We start from the raw sequence: 19,201 nt of genomic DNA on the forward strand, positions 1-19,201 counted from the left end.
TTGAGACAGACAGGCGAGTGGGTGAATGGTGCTGGCCTCCCTTCCTCCTCAAGCTCTCCCAGCGTTGGTTCACAGGGCCGCCTCGTGCACGGGATGTTGGGGAAGGGTGGGCTGAAGCCCCAGGTGAGCAGAGGAGATGGGGGACCTGAGATACCGTCCTGGGGCTGTGGCAGCAAGTTTCTTGTGCAGCTGCTTCCTGGGGTCGGAGGGTACGCTCTCTTTTGCCAGCCAGGTCATGGGGCCTCCCTGCTGGCAGGGCTCCCGCCCAGCTCCCTTGGGTCTGTCTCAGCAGAAAGTGTAGGGAAGGAGCCCAGAGCAGCTACGCAACGCCGAGAGGCAGAGCCTCCTTTCCCAAGTCCAGCGAGTAGAGTTAGGAGGTTCAGGAGGCTGCCCAGTTCATGCTTCTGCTTGCCCTCCTTTCCTAACTTCTCCAGTCAGGAGGAAAAAATCTCTCCTGCTTCTTCAGACTCCCTATAAGGAATCTCCCTGTTCCTTACTCCTGGATCCATCATTACTTTGGGGAAGTGCTGTCTAATCTGTATCTCTCCTGACTGGAGTTGGTGTCTAGTTCTCCCTGCCCAGTCTTGCCTGCATCCCTCGATGGCCCTGGTAATGGCCATGGCCATTTCCTCTCTTGTGCGAGGGGAGCACACTGGCTGGTGTCGGGGCAGTGGTGCTGCGAGGGTGGTAGTAGAGGCTGGTGCAAGACAGAGCCAAGGACCTAGCTGTTTCTCGGCAAGAGTTTATCTGGGGACTGCTGTGTTTGGGGTTGAGGGTGGGAAGGAAATCCTTTCCTCTCCTGTCGTCTGTCACCTGACGGTCAAGCCCAGACCATAAGTGTTAATGAAACTCTGGTGCCCCGGAGGCAGCTGGGCAGCCCCCCCTGCCCTGAATCAGCCTGACTCATTTACAGCTCTCTCCTAGTTCCCCCAAAGTCTTCTCTCTGCGGTGGCAAATGTCGGGGGGTTGGTTTCAGGTTTCGTGTTTTCACATTACTGGGTGGAAAAAAAAAACCCTTTCCAAGCCAAAAAACCAGCTTCTACAGCAGAAACAACATGTCCCGAGAGCACTGAAAATTTCCCCATCTTCTCTCCTCAGCTGCTCAGCGACACTGAGGCCAGTGACAGAGGGGTTAAGAGGAGGGGGTTGGAGCCAGGCTGAGCAGAGCGTTGGGGACAGTCCCTTTGGAGGTGGCAGCACTTGCCTTCCTGCGTAAAGACGGGAGGACCTTTGCAGGGCCCTCTCTAGCTCTGGAGCCTGTGGCCCCCCGTGGCCAGCCGTGGATTGCCAGGGGACTGGGACAGCCGTCTCAGGACGGGCAGGGGCTAGGGAATGAGGGACCGTCTCGCACCACTAGCTAATTTGATCCCAGGGGGTCGGAGGGCAAGTGTCCCTCCCTCAGAGAGGGCTCTTGAGGTGGAGTGGTAGGTGGGGAGATGCAGGGTCCATCTGGCACTTGGAGACTGAGGGGTGCCACCACCTCCTGCTACTGCCTGGTAGCATTATAGACCACACCCACCCCGACAGGGGCAGATGGCCTCCATGGCAGATGGAGACTAGACCAGCAGTGGCTGGATGAGCCTTGTAGTCTCAGTCTGGCCTCCCTGGCTAATAAGACAATCCAGAGAGGCAGTGGCAGGGGTGTGTGTGTGTGTGTGTGTGTGTGTAGGGGATGGGGTCCTGGCCTGGTCGGGCCATGCTGGAGGAGAGGGAAAGTGGAAACCCCAGATGGAGCCAGTGAAGCTTGGGGGCACACCTAGGTTTGCCGTGTAAGGGTGGCAGGTGCTCAGAGCCCCGACCCTGCCCACCTGCCTGGGCTCTAGAAGCTGCCCCGGTTAGTTCTATAGTGAAGGCGAAGGTCTCCCGGGGCGGGAGTCTCTGCTGCAGCTGGAGCCTGGTGGGCTGGAGGCAGACCCCCTCCCTGCCGGGTCCCCAGGGCTCAGGGCCTGGGCAGCAGCTCCTCCCACAGGATGCGCCTGTTTATTATGCGCTCGGGCTCTCTCGCCATGCAGGCAGGCAGCGGCCTTCATTAGCAGAGGAGCTGGGGTCTGTTTTGGCTGCCTCATCAGCATCAGTGAACTGCGTCCCTGCGAGATTTGATACAATTTAATTAACCTAATTAAAAGCTCTGATTGCAGAGATGATTGGGGTAGCGCCAGCAGCGACTGCATATTTATAATGAGCTGCAAGGTGTGGGACCGCAGCCAAACGCCACGCATCCTAATGAGCGGGAGCCGGGAGCCAGGGAGCGGGAGAGCGAACGTTTATTTTTGGCAACAATGCCCAGTTCCTCCCTGCCAGGGAGTCAGAGACCTAGGGAGCAGAGACGGACCTGCCCGCCAGAGCTCTTCGGCACAAGGTGGGAGCAGGAACTGTGCCCCACGTGTCCTGGTGCCTTCGGACGCCCACATGAGCGCACAGTGCCTGTGTTTTCCGCTGCAGAGTGGGGGGATGGGACCCCAGCAATGCACTTTTCCTGCCTCTCTCCATCTTTGGACCACGAGCCCTGGTATGAGGAAACGGCCCAGCAGAACCACCTTGATGTCAAGACTTCTGGATCCCTGGGTTATTCTCTTCCAACTTGTTGAGGAAGATAAGAGGCTGAAAACCTGGGTGGGGATCAGAAAAGGGGTCTGAACGTCCAAGAGACCCAGGTGAGGATCCTGGGCCTGGAACAAACAGGAGAAACAGGAGAGATGACCCTCCAACTCATCTCGGACCCCCATCTCCTCACTTTCTTCCGAGAACCCTGCCTCAAGAGGGCCACCTCCCCTGGACTCTCCTCTCCCACTGCCTCTGCCTGGGGAGTCTTGGTTTGTCTGACTCAGCGTTTCCGCTGTAAATCACATCTAATAATAACGAGAGTGAGAGCTGTGGCAGAGATGCTGTGGGTGAAAGGGGCACCTGTGAGAAGGGGCACGCTACCTAAGTACAGGGGGGTGTGGAGTGGGGGCCGAGCTCCGGGCCGGCAGGAGTGAGGGCTGGGCTCTGGAAGTCACCATCAGAGGCCTGGGGGTGGGGGAAGAAGGTGGGAGCAGCCCTCCCCCGCCCCAATCTCTGCCGGGTGAGCATGTGTAGGTCATGAGCTCAGCCAGGCTGCCCCAGCCCCCCTAGAGTGCCGCCAGGACAAGATGAGATTTGTCCCCAGCCCACCTTGCAGAGCTGCAGCTGTTTAGCTCTCTTATCAATCTTCTCTGTGGGTTTAATCATCTCTCTGTCATCCTGCTGGGGCAGCCCTCCCCTTACAGGAGCCCAGCTTTCCTCTGATCCCCCTCCCGCAGACACAACCATCCTTCTCCACCTGACTTCCCTTGTAGGAGGCAGAGGGTGGGCCAGGGTGGCTTTGCCCTAGGTTTAGTCTCAGTGTTGGGGCAGAGGTCCCTGTTTTTGCAAGGAGTCAGCAGGGATTAGGGGGGGTGGGTAGAGGAGGCACTGGGGATCTTTGACTCCACTCTGGGCTGGGTAGGGCAGTGCCTAGGGGTTGGCAATGAGGGCCATTAGCCTGGATCGAGGAGATTCTGTGTAGGTGCAGTGTCCATCCCTTCCGTCTCCCTCTCTACTGCCAGCCCCTTGGCAGCTGCCTCCACCCACACCGTCCAGCCAGCCAGCTCTGGCCTCTTTTCCTGGGCGAGTCCTGTGGGGCTAGGCCCCATGGAGCCTTGTGGGACTCAGGGGCCCGTGGGCCGGAACCACGAGCCCACAGCTTTGCGTGCATCTTGGGAAAGAGGGTGCCCAGGAGTCAATGGAGCCTGTGTTATGGTCCAGGCTGGGAGCCAGGGCGCAAGGGGCTCTGGGGCCCATCCCTGTGCTGACGTGCAAGATGACCTTCAGGGCAACTCTTGGGCCCTCTCTGCTCTACTCTCTCTCCCCTCCACAGTATGTGGGGAACGGGCGGGGAGGGGGGTGGCATGGGGTGGTATATGCACCCCTCGGAGGGCACATGAGAAAGAGGGCCTTTCCTCCCCCTGCTCACTCACTACTCCCACCCCAGGCACTCTCAGTGCAAGTGGAAAGCTGATTCCTTCCCATTTCTCAGAAGGGGACGGAAGGCCCCAAAGAGGATAGCATTAGCCTGAGCATCAGGCACCTTAAGGTGGGGGATGAGAGGGTCCCCTCAGGAGGGGACCACAGGTTCTGGAGGGGCACTGACTGCTCTTGGGCTGGGGGGGGGCTTGTTCCCTCCAGCACAAGGCTGGGCTCTGGAGGACAATGGCGTGTTGATGAGGCTTTGGTCCTGGTCTCACATGACCCGATGGGGGTGGGTGAACCGCACGTGGCTGAGCCGCCTGGGCTGACCTTTGGTCGCTGGCTGGGGAAGAGAGGAAGCCACGAAGCTTCCCTCCCACTCAGTGCACCCCGGGCACTCTGCCGCCCCCATCCCAGGAGCTGCCCTCTGGGCACATGCACTGTCTTCACCTACCTTCTTCTTTTGGCCTTTCTCTTCCCTTCCTCTTTGCACTGCTCTGTGTGTGCGTATATGGCATGTGAGCATGTATGTCTATGTGAGTGTGAGCGAGGAGGCTCCCAGAGGACGAAGGACAGTGAGACAAGAAACCCCCTTCATGGGTTCTTTCTAATAATGGATGACGCTTCTTCCATTGCGGGGATAACACCAGGGTAGGGCCAAAGTGTATGTGTGTGTGTGTGTGTGTGTGTGTGTGTGTATTTACCCACATGTGTTCACGGGCACAGGTGGCGCATGAGTGTGCACACAGAAGGCAACACCTCCTACCCTGCCTCGTCTTATGACATATGCCCTCCTCTGGTGGGAGCTGGGGATGTCGAGGTCAGCATCTTCCAGTTGGGGCTGGAGCCACCCGCACCCCCCCCCCACCCCGCTCCCCGGCACAGGGCCAGAGCGTTACTTTCAAAAGGAAAAAGGAAGAATTTGGGGGGCGTTGTGTAATTATTGTAATCGATTGAATTAACTAAAAAATACCATTCAGTGAGGAGGCACACACAAAATGAGAGTTATACACAGTCACGTGAACACAGATGGAAAGTCAAGATACAGAGAGATGGGGGATAGGGTTATACTTGCACTTATGACTGTTTTTTTGTTTTTGTTTTTGTCTTTTTTGAGAAGCTAGGAAAGGTCCTAAAGCATTTTCTTTTTTAAAAACATTTTAAATTTTATTTTGGAGTATAGTTGATTTACAATGTTGTGTTATTTTCAGGTGTGCAACAAAGTGATTTAGTTATACATATATTCATATATCTATTCTTTTTCAGATTCTTTTCCCATAGAGGTTATTACAGATTATTAGGTATAGTTCCCTGTGCTATACAGTAGGTCCTTGTTGATTATCTATTTTATGTACAGTAGTGTGTATATGTTAATCCCAACCTCCTAATTTATCCCTCCCTCACTCCTGTGATTCTTGGAGGGGGTTATTTGTCCTGCCTCTTCTCATCAAGGTGGATATAGCTAAGCAGGTTATCTCAAGAGAATCTTTTCCTGAAGTCCCCAGAGGGTTGAGTATGGTGGGGGGGCGGCCTCTGAGATAGGGCAAGCAGTACAAATAACTTGATATAGCACTTTGAAAGGGATCTCACGGTCTGACTTTGTCACACAATATTACAAATATCACATGAAGGTATTTTAGCATGGTCTCCTTTGCTGGGAGCCTCATCCAAGTTTCACTCTAGGGCTAGTCCACCCCAATACCCCAGTGGTGGCCCTGGGAGTATATAGAAGGAAGTTAAATTCCCAGATTTGGGATAAGGTGGGGGTGGGGTGCCCCGATGCTGGCTTGGGGAGGCCTGTGGGTGAGAAGGGGACAGCATGGGTGCCCTCAGCCTTTTTCTCCAGGCTTCTCTCAAATTAACACTTTTGATGGTTTGGTTGATGGGTATTTCTGGGTGCTCCTCCCTCCCTCCCTCCTTCTTTGCCCCTCCCCCACCCTCATATAGTCCTACTGACCCCGCTGGATGCTGGGGAGGTAGTATGGGAATCGTCCTGAGCACTGAAGCAGAAAGGAGAGAGCCTGGAGGGGCTGCGATGCAGGCTGGGGCTGAGGTTGGCGTGGGGCACAGAGGCTGAGGCAGAGGCTGGAGTTGGGATTTGAAGTTGAAGCTGAGTTGAGCGTGGACCCCAGTGGGGTTGTTGGAGATTGGATTGGCAGGGCATCTCTCTCAGTCTTGACAGGATTCTGAGAAGCCTATTTTTGGAGTCCAAGGCAGATGTTCTCCCCCAGTGAAGAGCATGTTTGGTGTCTGCTCTCCCCTCGGAGGGGTGGGAATGTCCCCCCCCCCCCCCCCCCCCGCTCCCCTCAGCTGAGCAGAGTCATACATCACCAAGGGGCCGGGCTCCCTAGATGTATTGCCCTAATACGTCGCTATAGCAACCCCACTCTAATCCTGCATTATTCTAATGTGGTCCCCCTCCCCACTGTGATGTATAGCTTGGGTCTTGGAGCTGTGAGGCCCCTTCTCTGAGTCTGCTCCAAGTACCCTGGGAATGGGTGGGTCCGAGGACGGCCTGGCTTCCTTGGGTCCTGCCTCGCTTCTCCTCACCCTGTGCATGGGATCCTTTGTGAGCTGGGGTGTGGAGGTGGGCTCTGGCCCGGCGGCCCACCCGCTCGCCTGCCCAAAGAGGGGAAGCAGCACACGAGTGCCTGATGCACCGACCCACGCCAGCCTGCCTGGCCTGGGGACCTGAGGCCTTGGGGTTGGGGGCCAGGGCAGGACAATGGCTGCATTCCGGCTGCCAGCCACAGGCCTCCATTGTTCCTGTGGACACTGCCTGCTTGAGGGCCGCAATTCTGGCCCTCACCCCGCATGGGGCGTAGGATGCTCCCTGGACCACTCCCCCGGGGGACCATAGAGGGGTGATTCATGGGGTGACCAGGGCACAGCAAGCCCCAGCTATGCCCAGATTCTGGGGGGTGGGAGGGGGAGGTGACTGAGGGTTGTTTGTGTCAGGAGAGGGCGGGGTTGAATAGCCAGAGGACTCAGGGCTGTGGACACCAGCCACGTCATCTTGTACTCCTCCTCATGTGTGGGCTGGTCAGAGAGGCCCCATTGTCAGAGTGGCAGGCCCACCCAGGCTGGAAGGGAAGTGAGGATGGAGAGGGACCACCTCAGAGCTGGGAGGACCCATAGACCACCCCCCATACTGCACTGGTGAGGAAATTGAGGTCCAGAGAATAGCAGGGACTTACTCAAGGTCACACAGCTAGGTGGGGACAGGCCTGGGTCCAGAACATTTCCCCATATCTCTCTGGTGCTGAGATACTGCTGCCATTTCTGGTAGAAAAACTGAGCTCCAGTGGTGATCTTCAGCCTTGGCAGAAGTTATATCCACAAGCTCCTCTCTCTCCCTCACTTGCTTTGAAATTTCTCTAGTTTAGGTTAATACCTGGCATCCCTGGAATGAGAATTTAGAGCTAAGGGGAGTCCTTGGGCCATGCAGAGGCTATACTGACTACATCTTCTGTAGGGCCCTGAAGAAATGAGTGGGGCATGGAGGTTCCCAGTGCTCTGACACACAAGATTCATAGATGTAACAGTAGATTTCATTGTTTCCTCCGAAACAGTGATCTCCTTTGGGCTCTCACATGCCTACTCTATATAACTGAGAGGTAGGAAAGGGAAGAGACTAACCCAGGAGCGTTTTAAGGACAGGGGGACTGGTCTATTCCTGCTTCTCAACATAGGACCTGTTAAATTGTATGATTGGATGAGTGGGTGGATTGTGAGTGGTTGGGTAAATGGATGGGTGGGTGGTTGAAGAGGTACGTACATGGATGAATGGATGAGAGGATGGGTGGATAGACGGATGAATGGATGGTTGCATGGGTTCGTGGGTGGTTGGTGAATGGACGAATGGATGGACGTAGGATGGATGTAGGTAAACGAGGGAATGCCCATTTCATATATTGAGGTCCAGAGATGACAAATGACCCAACTTGGGTCATACTAAAGATAAACAGTAGAGTGAGGCCTGGAGCCAGGTACCTGGCCCCTGCCTTTTAGGCTGGGATGCCCTGTGGCATGGTTTGGTGGTCAACCTCTGGGCAGGGTTGCAGGAGAAGCAGGAGTTGGGACGTGAAGGAATCTATAGTTAGATTAGTGTCATGGTGGGTGGCTTCGTGGGGTCTAGGGGCCTTGACCCTGAGTTGAATCTTCTGTGTTGGGATCAAAGGGGGTGTGTGGAAGGGTCCTGATCAGGGCAGGAAGAGGCATGAAGGCTCAGGAAGGGGGAACTAGTGGGGTCTGAGGGCATTGGGGCTGAGTGGTTTTATCTCCTTGGGATCAGGCCCTGAGCTAGGAGGCCCAGAGGCAACCCCTCACGCATTCTTCATGAATGCGTACCACTGTCGCATTAATGGTACCACTGTCTATGGGGCCTTCCCTGACCCTCTGGGTGCTGTCTCCCCAGAACCCAGCACAGGGCCTTAGTACTTAGAAGAGGCTCAGAGCACATTACTGAGGGCATGGGGTTGCCACAAAGAGTCAGATGGGGAACAGGCTAGGAGATTGCACCTGCCACTAATTTTCTGGGTCATTTTGGGCAAGTCTCTCAAAATCCTTGGGCCTCCGTTTCCTCATCTGTGGACTGGGAATGGAGAGCTTGAACTTTTCTTCCCAGAATGGTTTTGAGAATGACGAAAAATAATTCTGTGGGTAGAAAAAGCACTAGGCATTATTTTTCTGCACTGCTTCAGCCCCAGCAATTATACAATAATATATATTGTACATATAAAGTTGATTTTATAGCTAATATTTAATGCACACTTAACACTATGCCAGGCTCTCTTCTAAGTGTTTATGTATATCATCTCTCATCTAATCCTCACAGCAATCCTACCAGGCAGGTACTGTCATCGTCTTCTTTTGACAGAGGAGGAAACTGAGGTATGGAGAGCATAAGTAGCTTGCCCAAGGTCCCATGGGTAGGAGGTGGTGAGGCCAGGATGGAAGCCTGGGCAGATGCCAGGGCCCGCATTCTTAGCCACTATATGTAGCTTCTCAGTGCACAGTGCTCCGAATCGACCCATTAGGAAGGCTTCCTGAACTTCTTGGTGATTCATGCAACTTCCCTGAGCCTCATGGGATTTACCTGATTGCATGGTGGTGGAGAAGGGGGCAGATCTAATTAGCTCTAATACCCTTGGTCCCTACTTCTCTCCCTGGCCCAGTCCTGAGTTCTAGAACCCCCTCTGCTTTGGGCACATGCCCCAAGCACTGGACACTACTGTTCACCCCAGCAGGGAGTATAAAAATAACATGGACCTGTGTGTCAGATAAAATGGGTTTTATTCCAGGCTTTATAATTAACTAGTCTTGCTGCCTTGGATAGGTCACTCAAACCCTCTGGGCAACAGTTTCCTCATCTGCAAAATAGGAATAGTTAATGTGAGATAAAGAAAATAAAGTACAAAGTCAGTGCACGGATAAGTATTATGTCAGAGTGCCTTGGGCGGAGTGGAATCCGTGTAAAAGTTCATTACATTTTGGTTTTCTTCCCTGTTCACTTGCTTTTGTACAATGCCCTACCCAGGCCCCACAGTAAAACAGCTTTCATTCATCCATCACCTACTTATGCTGAGCACTCTGTGTACCTCATGTCCCTTAATCCTCAAAATAGCTCTATGATGTAGGGACTGCCATTGTCACCGTATCAGAAAACTGAGGCACAGAAAGGGTAAGGAGCTGGCCTAAAGTCACACAGTTGATCAGAGGTGGAGCCAGGACTTGTACCCAGATCTTTCTGGTCCCACAGCCCCTGTGCTTCACTATTCTGCTCTCTGCCTCTCCTGAGACATGGAGAGCATCCCCAGGGATTTTGATGACAATGGGAAAAGGCAGGTAACCCACAGTGGCAGGAAGGGGCTTTGCCAGAGGGCCAGGTCTGTCCATGAGCTGCTGAGGTCAACTCTAGCAGCTTCTGCATGGAGGGAGCACTTCCTCCTCTCCAGGCTGGCCAGCCCTGGGGAAAGGCAAGGATGGTGACAATTTCCAACCGTAAGCAGGGAGGGCAGTAGCAGTGCAGGGTCACAGTCTGCTCCTGCTAAGAGCTGAATAATCTGGAGCCTTTGAAGAAGGATTTCTGAAAAGCCATCAGGAGTGAATCATTGACTTAGGGAGGCAATGAATCAAAGGGGAGTTCATAAAACGGCAAATGAATCGGGTGTGCGGACGACAAGCCACTGCTATTCCCCAGAACCCTCCGGGGACAAGAGAGCCGAGAGAAAAGAAATAAAAATAACACGGGGCCTCACGCCTGCTCCAAACCCGAGTCAGCCCCTCCTTCTATGTGGAAAGACAGAGGGGACAGAGGGATGAGACCCACTCGTGGGGCCAGAGGGAGGCTCCCAGGGCACGTTCGGCTCCCTGGTCCAGGCTGCGGGTGCAATTAGCGAACGCCCTTTCCCCTTCCTTTCAGGAGCCCTCACAAGAAAGAACACTGATTTTGACGAACACCCAAAATAATGTGAGATCAGGCACCATGCATTATGCATGAGGTCTGATTTAACATGAACATTATTTCTTGTGTACGAGACCATATGCCTCCGTGCTGTCTCTGCAGCCTAATAATACCCAGACCCACCCTGGTCAGGCTCAGCCAGAGACATGTCCACTGGGGGTGTGTGCGTGGGGGGCCGTTGAGGCAGAGCCCTCCTGGTACTTGGCTCTTCTGAGGGGAGCCCATTCAGATGCCCTGGAGGTGGGTGGGAGGTCATGCCCCCTGAGAAACACCAGGGAGGAAGCTGGGGGTGGGTGTGTGAAAGTGTCAGTGTGTGTGTGTGTGTGTGTGTGTGTGTGTGTGTGAGAGAGAGAGAGAGAGAGAGAGAGAGAGTTCAGGAGCCCGTGACTACATGATGCTGGGTTCATGGTGTGGCGATGTGGGGACATGTTTTTAGCACAGGAGGGACGATGGCAGGAATGGATAGTTCTAATTGCTGTGTGTGTTTGTATATATACACGCATATGTATGTGTGGGGGTGTGTGTTTAAAAAATAAGATCACACATACATACAAACACACAGCCTAACTTTAATTATCTGAAGGGAGCAGGCGAGATCTGGGAGGAGCTGGGAACAATGCTGGGCAGGGATGTGTTTGGAAAGTGGTTTGTGGGGTGAGTGCTTGAAAATCCTGAGAGGAGGGGACCCCCGCCAAGGGATGGAAAGGATGCTGCGTGTGGCAAATCAAATAGCACGGGTGCAGGTACCCAGAGACTCTGGAGAGCTCGGTGTCAAAGGCCGAGAAGCTGGCCAGACGGTGGCACGGGTGTGCCCGAGAGTGTCAGCACGTGTGAGCGAGCAAGCTGGCAGAGTGTGCATCAGGGTTTTAGCTGGTTGAGAGGAGGAGTGGCAGCGATAGGTGTGAGTGGGGCAGAGACAGAGGAGGTAGCTGTGATGGAGAATTTCCGAGAATGGCTGTGGAAACAGGCGGGGTAGTAGATGGGGAAGGAAGGGTCACGGGCAAGCCTGTGTGTGTGAAACAGGACTGCTTCCATTGGAGGCGAAAGTTGCCTCTGCTCTACCCGGCACCCTCTGTAGAGTAGCCAGCTTGATGCTGATTTTGGGGTATGCTCAGCTGTGAGGTGGCCCTGGTGACTGCTGCCGTGTCCCAGCTCAGGGACCAATAGAGGGCAGTCCTCCCACATGGAGGCCTCCCAAGCGGCAAGGGGAGCCCAGAATGGAGGGCCAAACACTAACTCCAAGGCCTTCCCATATGCGGAGCAGGGACAGGATTGATGGCTCCTCTGGCTTCGGTCACTAAGCCAGAGGCCCCGGGTGAATCCCCCTTCCTAAGCTTGGGGGCAGCCGCCAGACCAAGTAACCAGCCTCCTCTCACTCCTCCCCCTGCTCAGGTGGGTCTCTCTTCTGGAGCTCCAGCCCTGCTGGGGAAAGCCTGGGCCTGGGTGTGTCACTAGGGGCCTGACCTTCCCCGATGTCGGCCCAGAGCCTCTCCAGAGGAGGCTCAATTCTAAAGAGCCCTAAGTGGGCAGTTGTGACGGGGGTCAGCTAGTCCTGTGGACACCCAGTTGAGTCTTGGTGTCAAGGGATGATTGCACAGGTCCTGAGCTATGCAACATTGATGCCAGTGCAACTTCCTGGGGCACGCATTGATGCCAGTGCAACTTCCTGGGGCACGTCGTGGTGGGGAATACAGGCGTCCTTGAAGTTCAGGGCTGGGCACCATCCAGGTGTGCCTTGATGATCACAGGCGACCACAGTGGCCACCTTCCTTCTTCCCATTTTAGCCACCCCCAACCCTGCAAATGTTGTCCCAGCTCAAAGCATCGGCAATGTGGCATGGACTTTCTTTCCCCCCTCCTATGTCTGGGAGCACCTATGGATTTGCGGGCACAGTGGCACATGCACACGTTTGTACACCAACACAGAGAGGCTCACATGGGGAGAGGGACGCTCTCTCTAGCTACCAGAATCTGTGGTTGCATGATCTTAGAAAATAATTTTGTTCCAATGAGAAGGGGAGGGAGATGGGATGAGAAAATCCCAAATCTGTTAGGGAAAGCTTGGGCTTCGTGGGAGGTCAATGCTAGGGACAGCTGGCTCTCTTGAACGAAAGGAAGTTTCAAGCTCTCAGGAGTGAGCAGGTAGATCCACATACACATGGGATGGAAAAACCCACGGTCAAGCGGTCAATGGCAGCCGACTGCCATTCCTAAACTCTATTCTATCCAGGGAGTAAGACTCCAGGGAAAGATATTTCTCCGTATTTCCTATGGTTTCTTTCTTATACAGTAAGATGTGTTGTGGTTCCTACCATCATCCCAGGCTGGCGACTAGGGGAAGGAGCCCCCTGGGGCCTTCTGTGACCAAGGGTTGGGTTACCGGGTAGCTGTCCCAGGCCGGTGTCTCATTAAGCAAAATACTCGCCAAGTGGAAGATTTTCTTCCGTCCCCTTTCCCACTTTTTTTTCATCTTTTTGTTCTACTCCTCAGCTGCTGCTCGATCTTGGGGGCCACATTGTTTTGCTGTTTTTGAGTTGACTTGCTTAAATAATAAATCCACCCTCTTGGACGGGATTAAGCAGACAATTAGGAAATCAATCCATCAATGGGTGTCAGCTGCAGGCAGAGGCCAGGGAAGGGCCCCCCCGTCTTCCTGGCCGCCCTTTCCAACCTCCAATCCTGCTGCGGCTCAGGCGGCAGGGAGCTCCGAGCTACATTCGCTTCCATTTCAGGGCCCTGAGGCTGGGACAAATCCAGGAAGGACGAAACAAGGAGGGAGTGTGGGGAAGTGTGGGACTACTTCGAAGTTCCGCAGTTAGTGGAGCAGGAAACCAGAGGCCTAGGTGGGGTGACCAGCGGCTCCCGGTAGCGGTAGCGGTGTCCCTCAACTGGCAGGTAAAGTTTCCAGCCTCCTTTGTAAGAAGCCTGGGGAGGCTCCCTGGCCTGCCGGTTTGGGGAATGGAGTGGCTGGGACACAGGTGCCAACTGCAGGGCTAATCACTTACTAAGCTGGACTTAAGGAGGGAGAAAAAAAAAAAAAAAAAAAAAAAAAGGAGCAGCGAGAGGCTGAGCCTTTGAAAACCATGGTGGCCTCTGCAGAGACAACTCTCTCCTGAGATTGAGGGGCAGAGCCCAGGGTGTCACCCGGAACCCTCAGCATCGAACAAGTCATCCTGAGGCCCCAGCCCGCCTGAGACAGCCAGCTTGGGGGTCTGGGAGCACCTCTCTGGGCGTCCAAGATGTTGTCGGCTGGAGCCAAGGCCTCTCACAGGCCTGGGCTTGGACAACTTCCCTGGTGGGAGGGGGCCACACACATACCCTCACTAGGGACACAACTTTCTCCCCAGCTTGTGCCTTCAAGCTTTGTCTCCACGAAGAGTGACAGAAACCTCATGTGGTTTCTCCTGAGAAGGGAAAAGAACTGCATCTACGGAGGAAACAGGAAGAGCCGTTTGATTAGTATTTTTAAGAGGAGTTATTCTAAAGGAGAAAGAGCTTGACTGGGACACAGATAGTCTGCAGCTTTGGCCCTGAAACCCGGAGCTGCCTCCACCATCCTGACTCTGGGGAGGGGGGCAGGCTGTGTTTAAGGCTTGACAGGAGGATGTCTGAGAATGTCTGCTTCCCTCCCCAGGTCATGAGTGCACAGCCCGGTAGTCCGCCTATAGGCAGAAGCATCACTCCCTGGGGAGTGGGGGTTCCCTTGGGGACCCATCCCTGGAGAGGCGATGCCAGGGCTTTCTGGTGGCACAGCTCTTCTTGCCCCCATTCCTCCCCAAGAGAAGTTGGGGCAGGTCATTTGTTTGCATAGAAGTAGGACCAGCTTTGCCCACGCAAACTGGCGGGGGTCCCTCCCCAGGCCACTCAACTCCCCCAGGACCCCTGTCTAAGCTGTTAGAACTCCCAGTGGATCCAGGCAGGTTTGGGTACCGTTTGTCTGCAGGTGGAAAGCCAGCTGCGGTGGGCTGGTGGGGCCTGACTCGGCTTCCAACTGCCCCAAGACCCAGAATGATGAAGTTGGCCTGGATCCCACCCGGGGAGTGCAGAGTCAGGGGTGGGGAATACAAAGATGCCTGGCTGGTGGTCCAGGTCGAGAGAGGCAGGCTTCTTCCTTGGCCCAGAAGAGCAGTTGAGTTGTGCCTGAGGAATGGCCGATCCAAATTCAGTGTGGTGTCTGCAGTGTCTTAGGCCCTGGTCTGGTCCCAGGATAGTCTGTTTATGGGGGGTGGTGGACATGAGGTAGCTTCATCTTCCCTAACCTCACTCATCTGAGGCAGGGGCCCAACCGTTGCCCAAGTAACAAGCAGCACGGATACTGGCCTGGAAGAAGGTCTGTGTGGTCACCTTCCTCCAAGATAGTGAGGCCAGAACTTTGGGGGAGGTGAGCCGGGGTATCCCATCCCATCACCCACAAACCAACCCAACCCTAGTAGTAAAGAGGACAGGACACAGCCCTGGGGTACATGTTTATGTGAGTAATAAAATATTTACTATAACATAAATATAAAGGGAACTTCCCAGTCTACATTATTATTATTTTTTTGCAATAAAGATACAAAGAGAATGCACCAAAACATTGTTCCAAAAAATAATAAAAATAAAATAACAAAATTTAAATTCAAACGGTAACAAACAGAACAAGAAATGGAGAAGGGGGAAGCTCCAAACACATCCAGAAAATAAATAGAGATGAATCAGAAATCTGGAAATCATATTAAAATATCTTTTTCGGATTAGTGGGTGTACAAAATCCTTTAGGATGGGGAGGGAGGGCAACCCGGAAAACCAAAAATAAAAACCAAGCACAAAATGTTTCTTTCTCCCCGCCAGTGTGTACATATCTCACATATTTACATGGTTCCCACCTCACCCCAAATTTGGGGAATTTCTCTGCAGGCCTCCTCCAGCATCCCGCATCCCAGGGGGCTGAAAGGGAGCGGACGGAAGCTGCAGGGACTCAGGCAGAAGGTTCTCAGGGAACGGCTTATTTCTACAGCTGGTTAAAAAATATCTCCAACTTTTCCAAGTTTCGTTTGATTGTGGCCGGGAGGTCAGGGCCCCGCGGGGAGTGGGGGCCCTGCTGTGCGGTGGTCGGTCTACAGCGGGGCAGAAGCCCCTTCCCATCTGCGTGTGCGTGGGAGCGCAGACCCCTCCAGCGTGGCCGGGAACCGAGCCGGAGCTCGGATAAAACGAAACGAAAAATGAACACTCGAATTTTTTTTGTTGTTAGTTTTTCTTTTTTGTTTGTTTTTTGTTTTATTTCGCTTTTTTGGGGTAGGGTAGGGGAAGGTAAGGGGAAAAAATAAATTAGGCTAGATTAAAGCTTTGGCTATTTCCTGCTTTTATACACAGACGCGGCTCTCGCGGCCTCCCCTCCGGGGCCCCGATAAATACAGTATACAGCGATTTAAATTAAGGGCGCGGGCGGAGTTAGAAGGACCCCAGGAGCCGAGAGGCTCCGTGAATAAATAAAAACTGTAAAAAACCAAGCCCGGAGGAACGGTAAGGGGGATGGGGCGCATCCTTATGGGAGAGAAGAGGCGTGGAGCGAATAAAGTGACAGTCCCCCACCCTCGACCCTCAGGCTCGGGAATCCGCGCCGGGGAGAGGGATGGGGAACTCTCCTCTCTCCGTCCTCTCTCCCGGGTAATCCCTAACCCCGTACCGCGTTACCTGTCGCTGTGGGGAGGCCGCTGCCGGGATCCGGCCCCGAACAGCCCGGGGAGGCAGGGGCGGGGGTCGTCGAGGGGTTGGGGGCAGGGAGCAGGCGGCGGGCAGGATGCCCGGGGTGAGTTGGCGCGTTCCGGATCTTCGCTCCTCTCTCTCGGGGCTCGGGCGACGCAGCCTATCGGCCGTCTTCGCCGCTCGCAGAAGAGGGTCGTCCGGGTGTTTGGTTTTATTCGAAAGTTTCTGGGCTTTTTGTAAAATCCAAAGCAACCGAACAAAAAGAGTTCAGGCCGCGCGGCGCCTCGCCGCGCACCGGCGGGGGGCCCGGCCCGCGGGGTCACTGCACGGAGCCGGGCAGTGTGTGGTGGTGGTGGTGCAGCGCGGCCGGCGGGGGCGCCGAGGGCGGCGACGCACCGCCCCCGCCCGGCCCCAGCTCGCCGGGTGCGTACACGTCGTCCATGGGCGGGTGGCCGGCGCCGGCCGCCGGGGTCATGCGCTTCTCCTTCTGCCGCCGGTTGCAGAACCAGACGCGCACCACCTCCTTCTCCAGCTGCAGGCTGTCGGCCAAGCCTGTGATCTCGTGCGCCGAGGGCTTGGGGCACTTGAGAAAGTGGCTCTCGAGCGCGCCTTTGACCCCCACCTCGATGGACGTGCGCTTCTTGCGCTTGCGGCCCTGCGCCGCGATCTTGTCCAGGTTGGTGGGGCTGCCGCTGGACGAGTCGGTCTCCTCCAGCCACTTGTTGAGCAGCGGCTTGAGCTTGCACATGTTTTTGAAGCTCAGCTGCAGGGCCTCGAAGCGGCAGATGGTGGTCTGCGAGAACACGTTACCGTACAGCGTGCCCAGCGCCAGCCCCACGTCGGCCTGCGTGAAGCCCAGCTTGATGCGCCGCTGCTTGAACTGCTTGGCAAACTGCTCCAGGTCGTCCGAGCTGGGCGCGTCCTCGTCCGAGTGCTCGCCCACCGACGAGCCACCGCCGCCCGCGCCCGGGTGCAGGTGCGCCGCTGCCGCATGCAGGCCGCCGGCGTGTGCATGTCCGTGTGCGTGTCCGTGGGCGCCCAGGTGCGGCGGAGGCGACGGCTCCAGCTGAGCCTCGTGGCCGTCCTCGTGCAGCGCGTGGTGCAGGCCCGGCCCCGCGCCGCCGCCGCCCGCCGCCAGCATTCCGGCCAGGCCGCTGCCGCCGCCCCCCGGGTAGGCCGCCTGCGCGTACAGCCCGAGCGGTTGGGGCTGGTGGCCCCCGCCGGCCGCCGGCGACGGCGACATGGCCGGGCCCAAGTGGTGTGCCGTGCCGCCCTGCGCCCATGCCGCGCCCGCGTGGGCCGCCCCCTGGTGCACCAGGCGCGCGTGGAAACCGCCGCCGCCGCCACCGTCGTCGGCTCGGCCGGCGCTGCCGCCGCCCGCCTTGCCGTGTTCCAGGTGCGGGCCGCCGGCCCAGTCGCCGCCGCCGCCTCCTCCCGTGGGTAGCCACTGCGGGTGCGCTAGGCCCACGGGGTGGCCCGCGCCCGCGCCCAGCCACTCGTGGTGCATCAGCTTCTGCACTTCGCGGTACGCGGCCCCCGCGTGAAGCCGCTCGGCTGCCGCCGCCGCTGCCGCTGCCGCCGCGGCATCCGGATGCATAAGCGGTCCCGTGCCCCCGGCTCCGCCGCCGGGGCCCCGCGGCAGGTACTGCGCGGTGGTGGCCATGCCGCCCCGCGCCCCGCGCCGCGCCGCGCCGCGCCGCCGCCGCCGCTCCGCTCCGTCTGCGGGCCCCGCCGCCGCGCTCCGCCGGCTTAAAGCCCGACCAGCTCAGCGCTCCGGAGCCCCACCCCACCCGCCACCCATTGGCTGCCAGTGGAGCCGCCTCCCGCCCCCCGGCCCCGGCCCCCGCCCCCCCTGCCCGCCTGCCGCCCGGCCCGGCCGCCCACAGCTCGCCATTGGGCCTCACTCCTGGGGTCCCGCGCGCCGACCATGCTGATTGGCCGCTGGGGCTTCATTCACAGCCCCCCTACCTTCCGCGTATACGCTCACGCCCCGGGGGCGCGGCCGCCACGTGGGGAGTGGCGCGGGGGTGGCACTGGGACCGCACCCCCTCTCGTCCTGGCTGCGTGGGCCCCACTTTCCCCCGGCGCTGGAGACTCCGAGCCCGGCGGGTCCCACGCTCCAAGCGAGCAGAATTCCCGCCGGTCACCCGCCCGGGTGGCCAGAGGCGGTGGCGGGGATGGCGGGCTCCGGGAGGCGCTCGGGTTCCGAGAAGCAGCTCAGCCCCGCGCTCCTCCTTCCGCCGTGCCGCTGCCGGCGGGCCGGGATTCCCGCGGGTCTCGGCGGCTGCGAGCGGCAGGCGGCGCGGGTCCCCGGCTCGGTTGCGGCGCGGCTGCTCACCTCGCCCGCCTCGCCTCCCGCGACTTCCAGAGGGCACGGAGCTCTCCTCTGCGCTCCTCCCCGGCCCGTCTCGTATTCCCTCTTCACCCTCTAGACCACCCAGCGCAACTCCGTCGACCTCCGCCGCCCTGAGAGAGCGTCGGGCGCGGGCAGAGTCGGACCGGCCCCGACTTCACGCCTCTCACGGGCTCTCCTTTTCCCGGGCGCCGCGGCCCAGGTGAGTACCTCGCGGGTGGCTCGGGGCCGGAACGGCCGGCGGCAGCGATGCTGTGGGGAGACGGGAGCTCCTGTAACCAGGCCGATTCCGAGGTTCCTGAGTGAGAGGATCTCGAGGTGGAGACCGTGGCTCCGGGAAAGCACCGCCGACAGGCATGGTGGACACACTGGGCCCACGGGTATCTGACCCACGCCGCCGCCTCGCTCCTTCTCCTTCCTGCCTGCCCGGCTCATTGGCCTGGGTTATGGCGGGGTCACGCCCCGGGGAAACTTGCTCTAGGTGGGGAGTGGCGTGGACATGGGGAAGGGCGCTGGTGCCTCAGAAATCCGGCGTGCAGGCTGGGAGCTGTCCAGCCTTGCAGGGAGCTCTGGGCTGGAGTTTAACCCACTTGCCTGGGGCTGCTGAAAAGGGAACTGGGACTGAAGAGGTCTTGTTGGAAAGGTGCGGCATGCGGTTGGCTTACCTACTCATCCCCCAGGTCTTTGAGGACTCCCTGAAGGATCCTGAGTGGACTTGGACCCCAGCATCA

The 19,201-nt window shown here is 57.1% G+C and overlaps 1 protein-coding gene across 1 annotated transcript; it reads right to left on the reverse strand.

The window, feature by feature from the left end:
• Positions 1 to 16,436: 16,436 nt before the first annotated feature.
• POU3F1 (POU class 3 homeobox 1) lies at positions 16,437 to 17,780 on the reverse strand. Its single transcript, XM_059897154.1, has one exon. It carries the CDS (start codon positions 17,778 to 17,780, stop codon positions 16,437 to 16,439), a length of 1,344 nt encoding a protein of 447 aa, XP_059753137.1.
• Between the last annotated feature and the right edge of the window lie 1,421 nt (positions 17,781 to 19,201).

The sequence above is a fragment of the Balaenoptera ricei genome, chromosome 1 (assembly GCF_028023285.1).
Source record: "Balaenoptera ricei isolate mBalRic1 chromosome 1, mBalRic1.hap2, whole genome shotgun sequence".
Classification (NCBI taxonomy): Eukaryota; Metazoa; Chordata; class Mammalia; order Artiodactyla; family Balaenopteridae; genus Balaenoptera; species Balaenoptera ricei.

Coding starts and splice junctions, on each gene's coding strand:
- POU3F1 (XM_059897154.1), bottom strand. CDS start 17,780: ATGGCCACCACCGCGCAGTACCTGCCGCGGGGCCCCGGCGGCGGAGCC.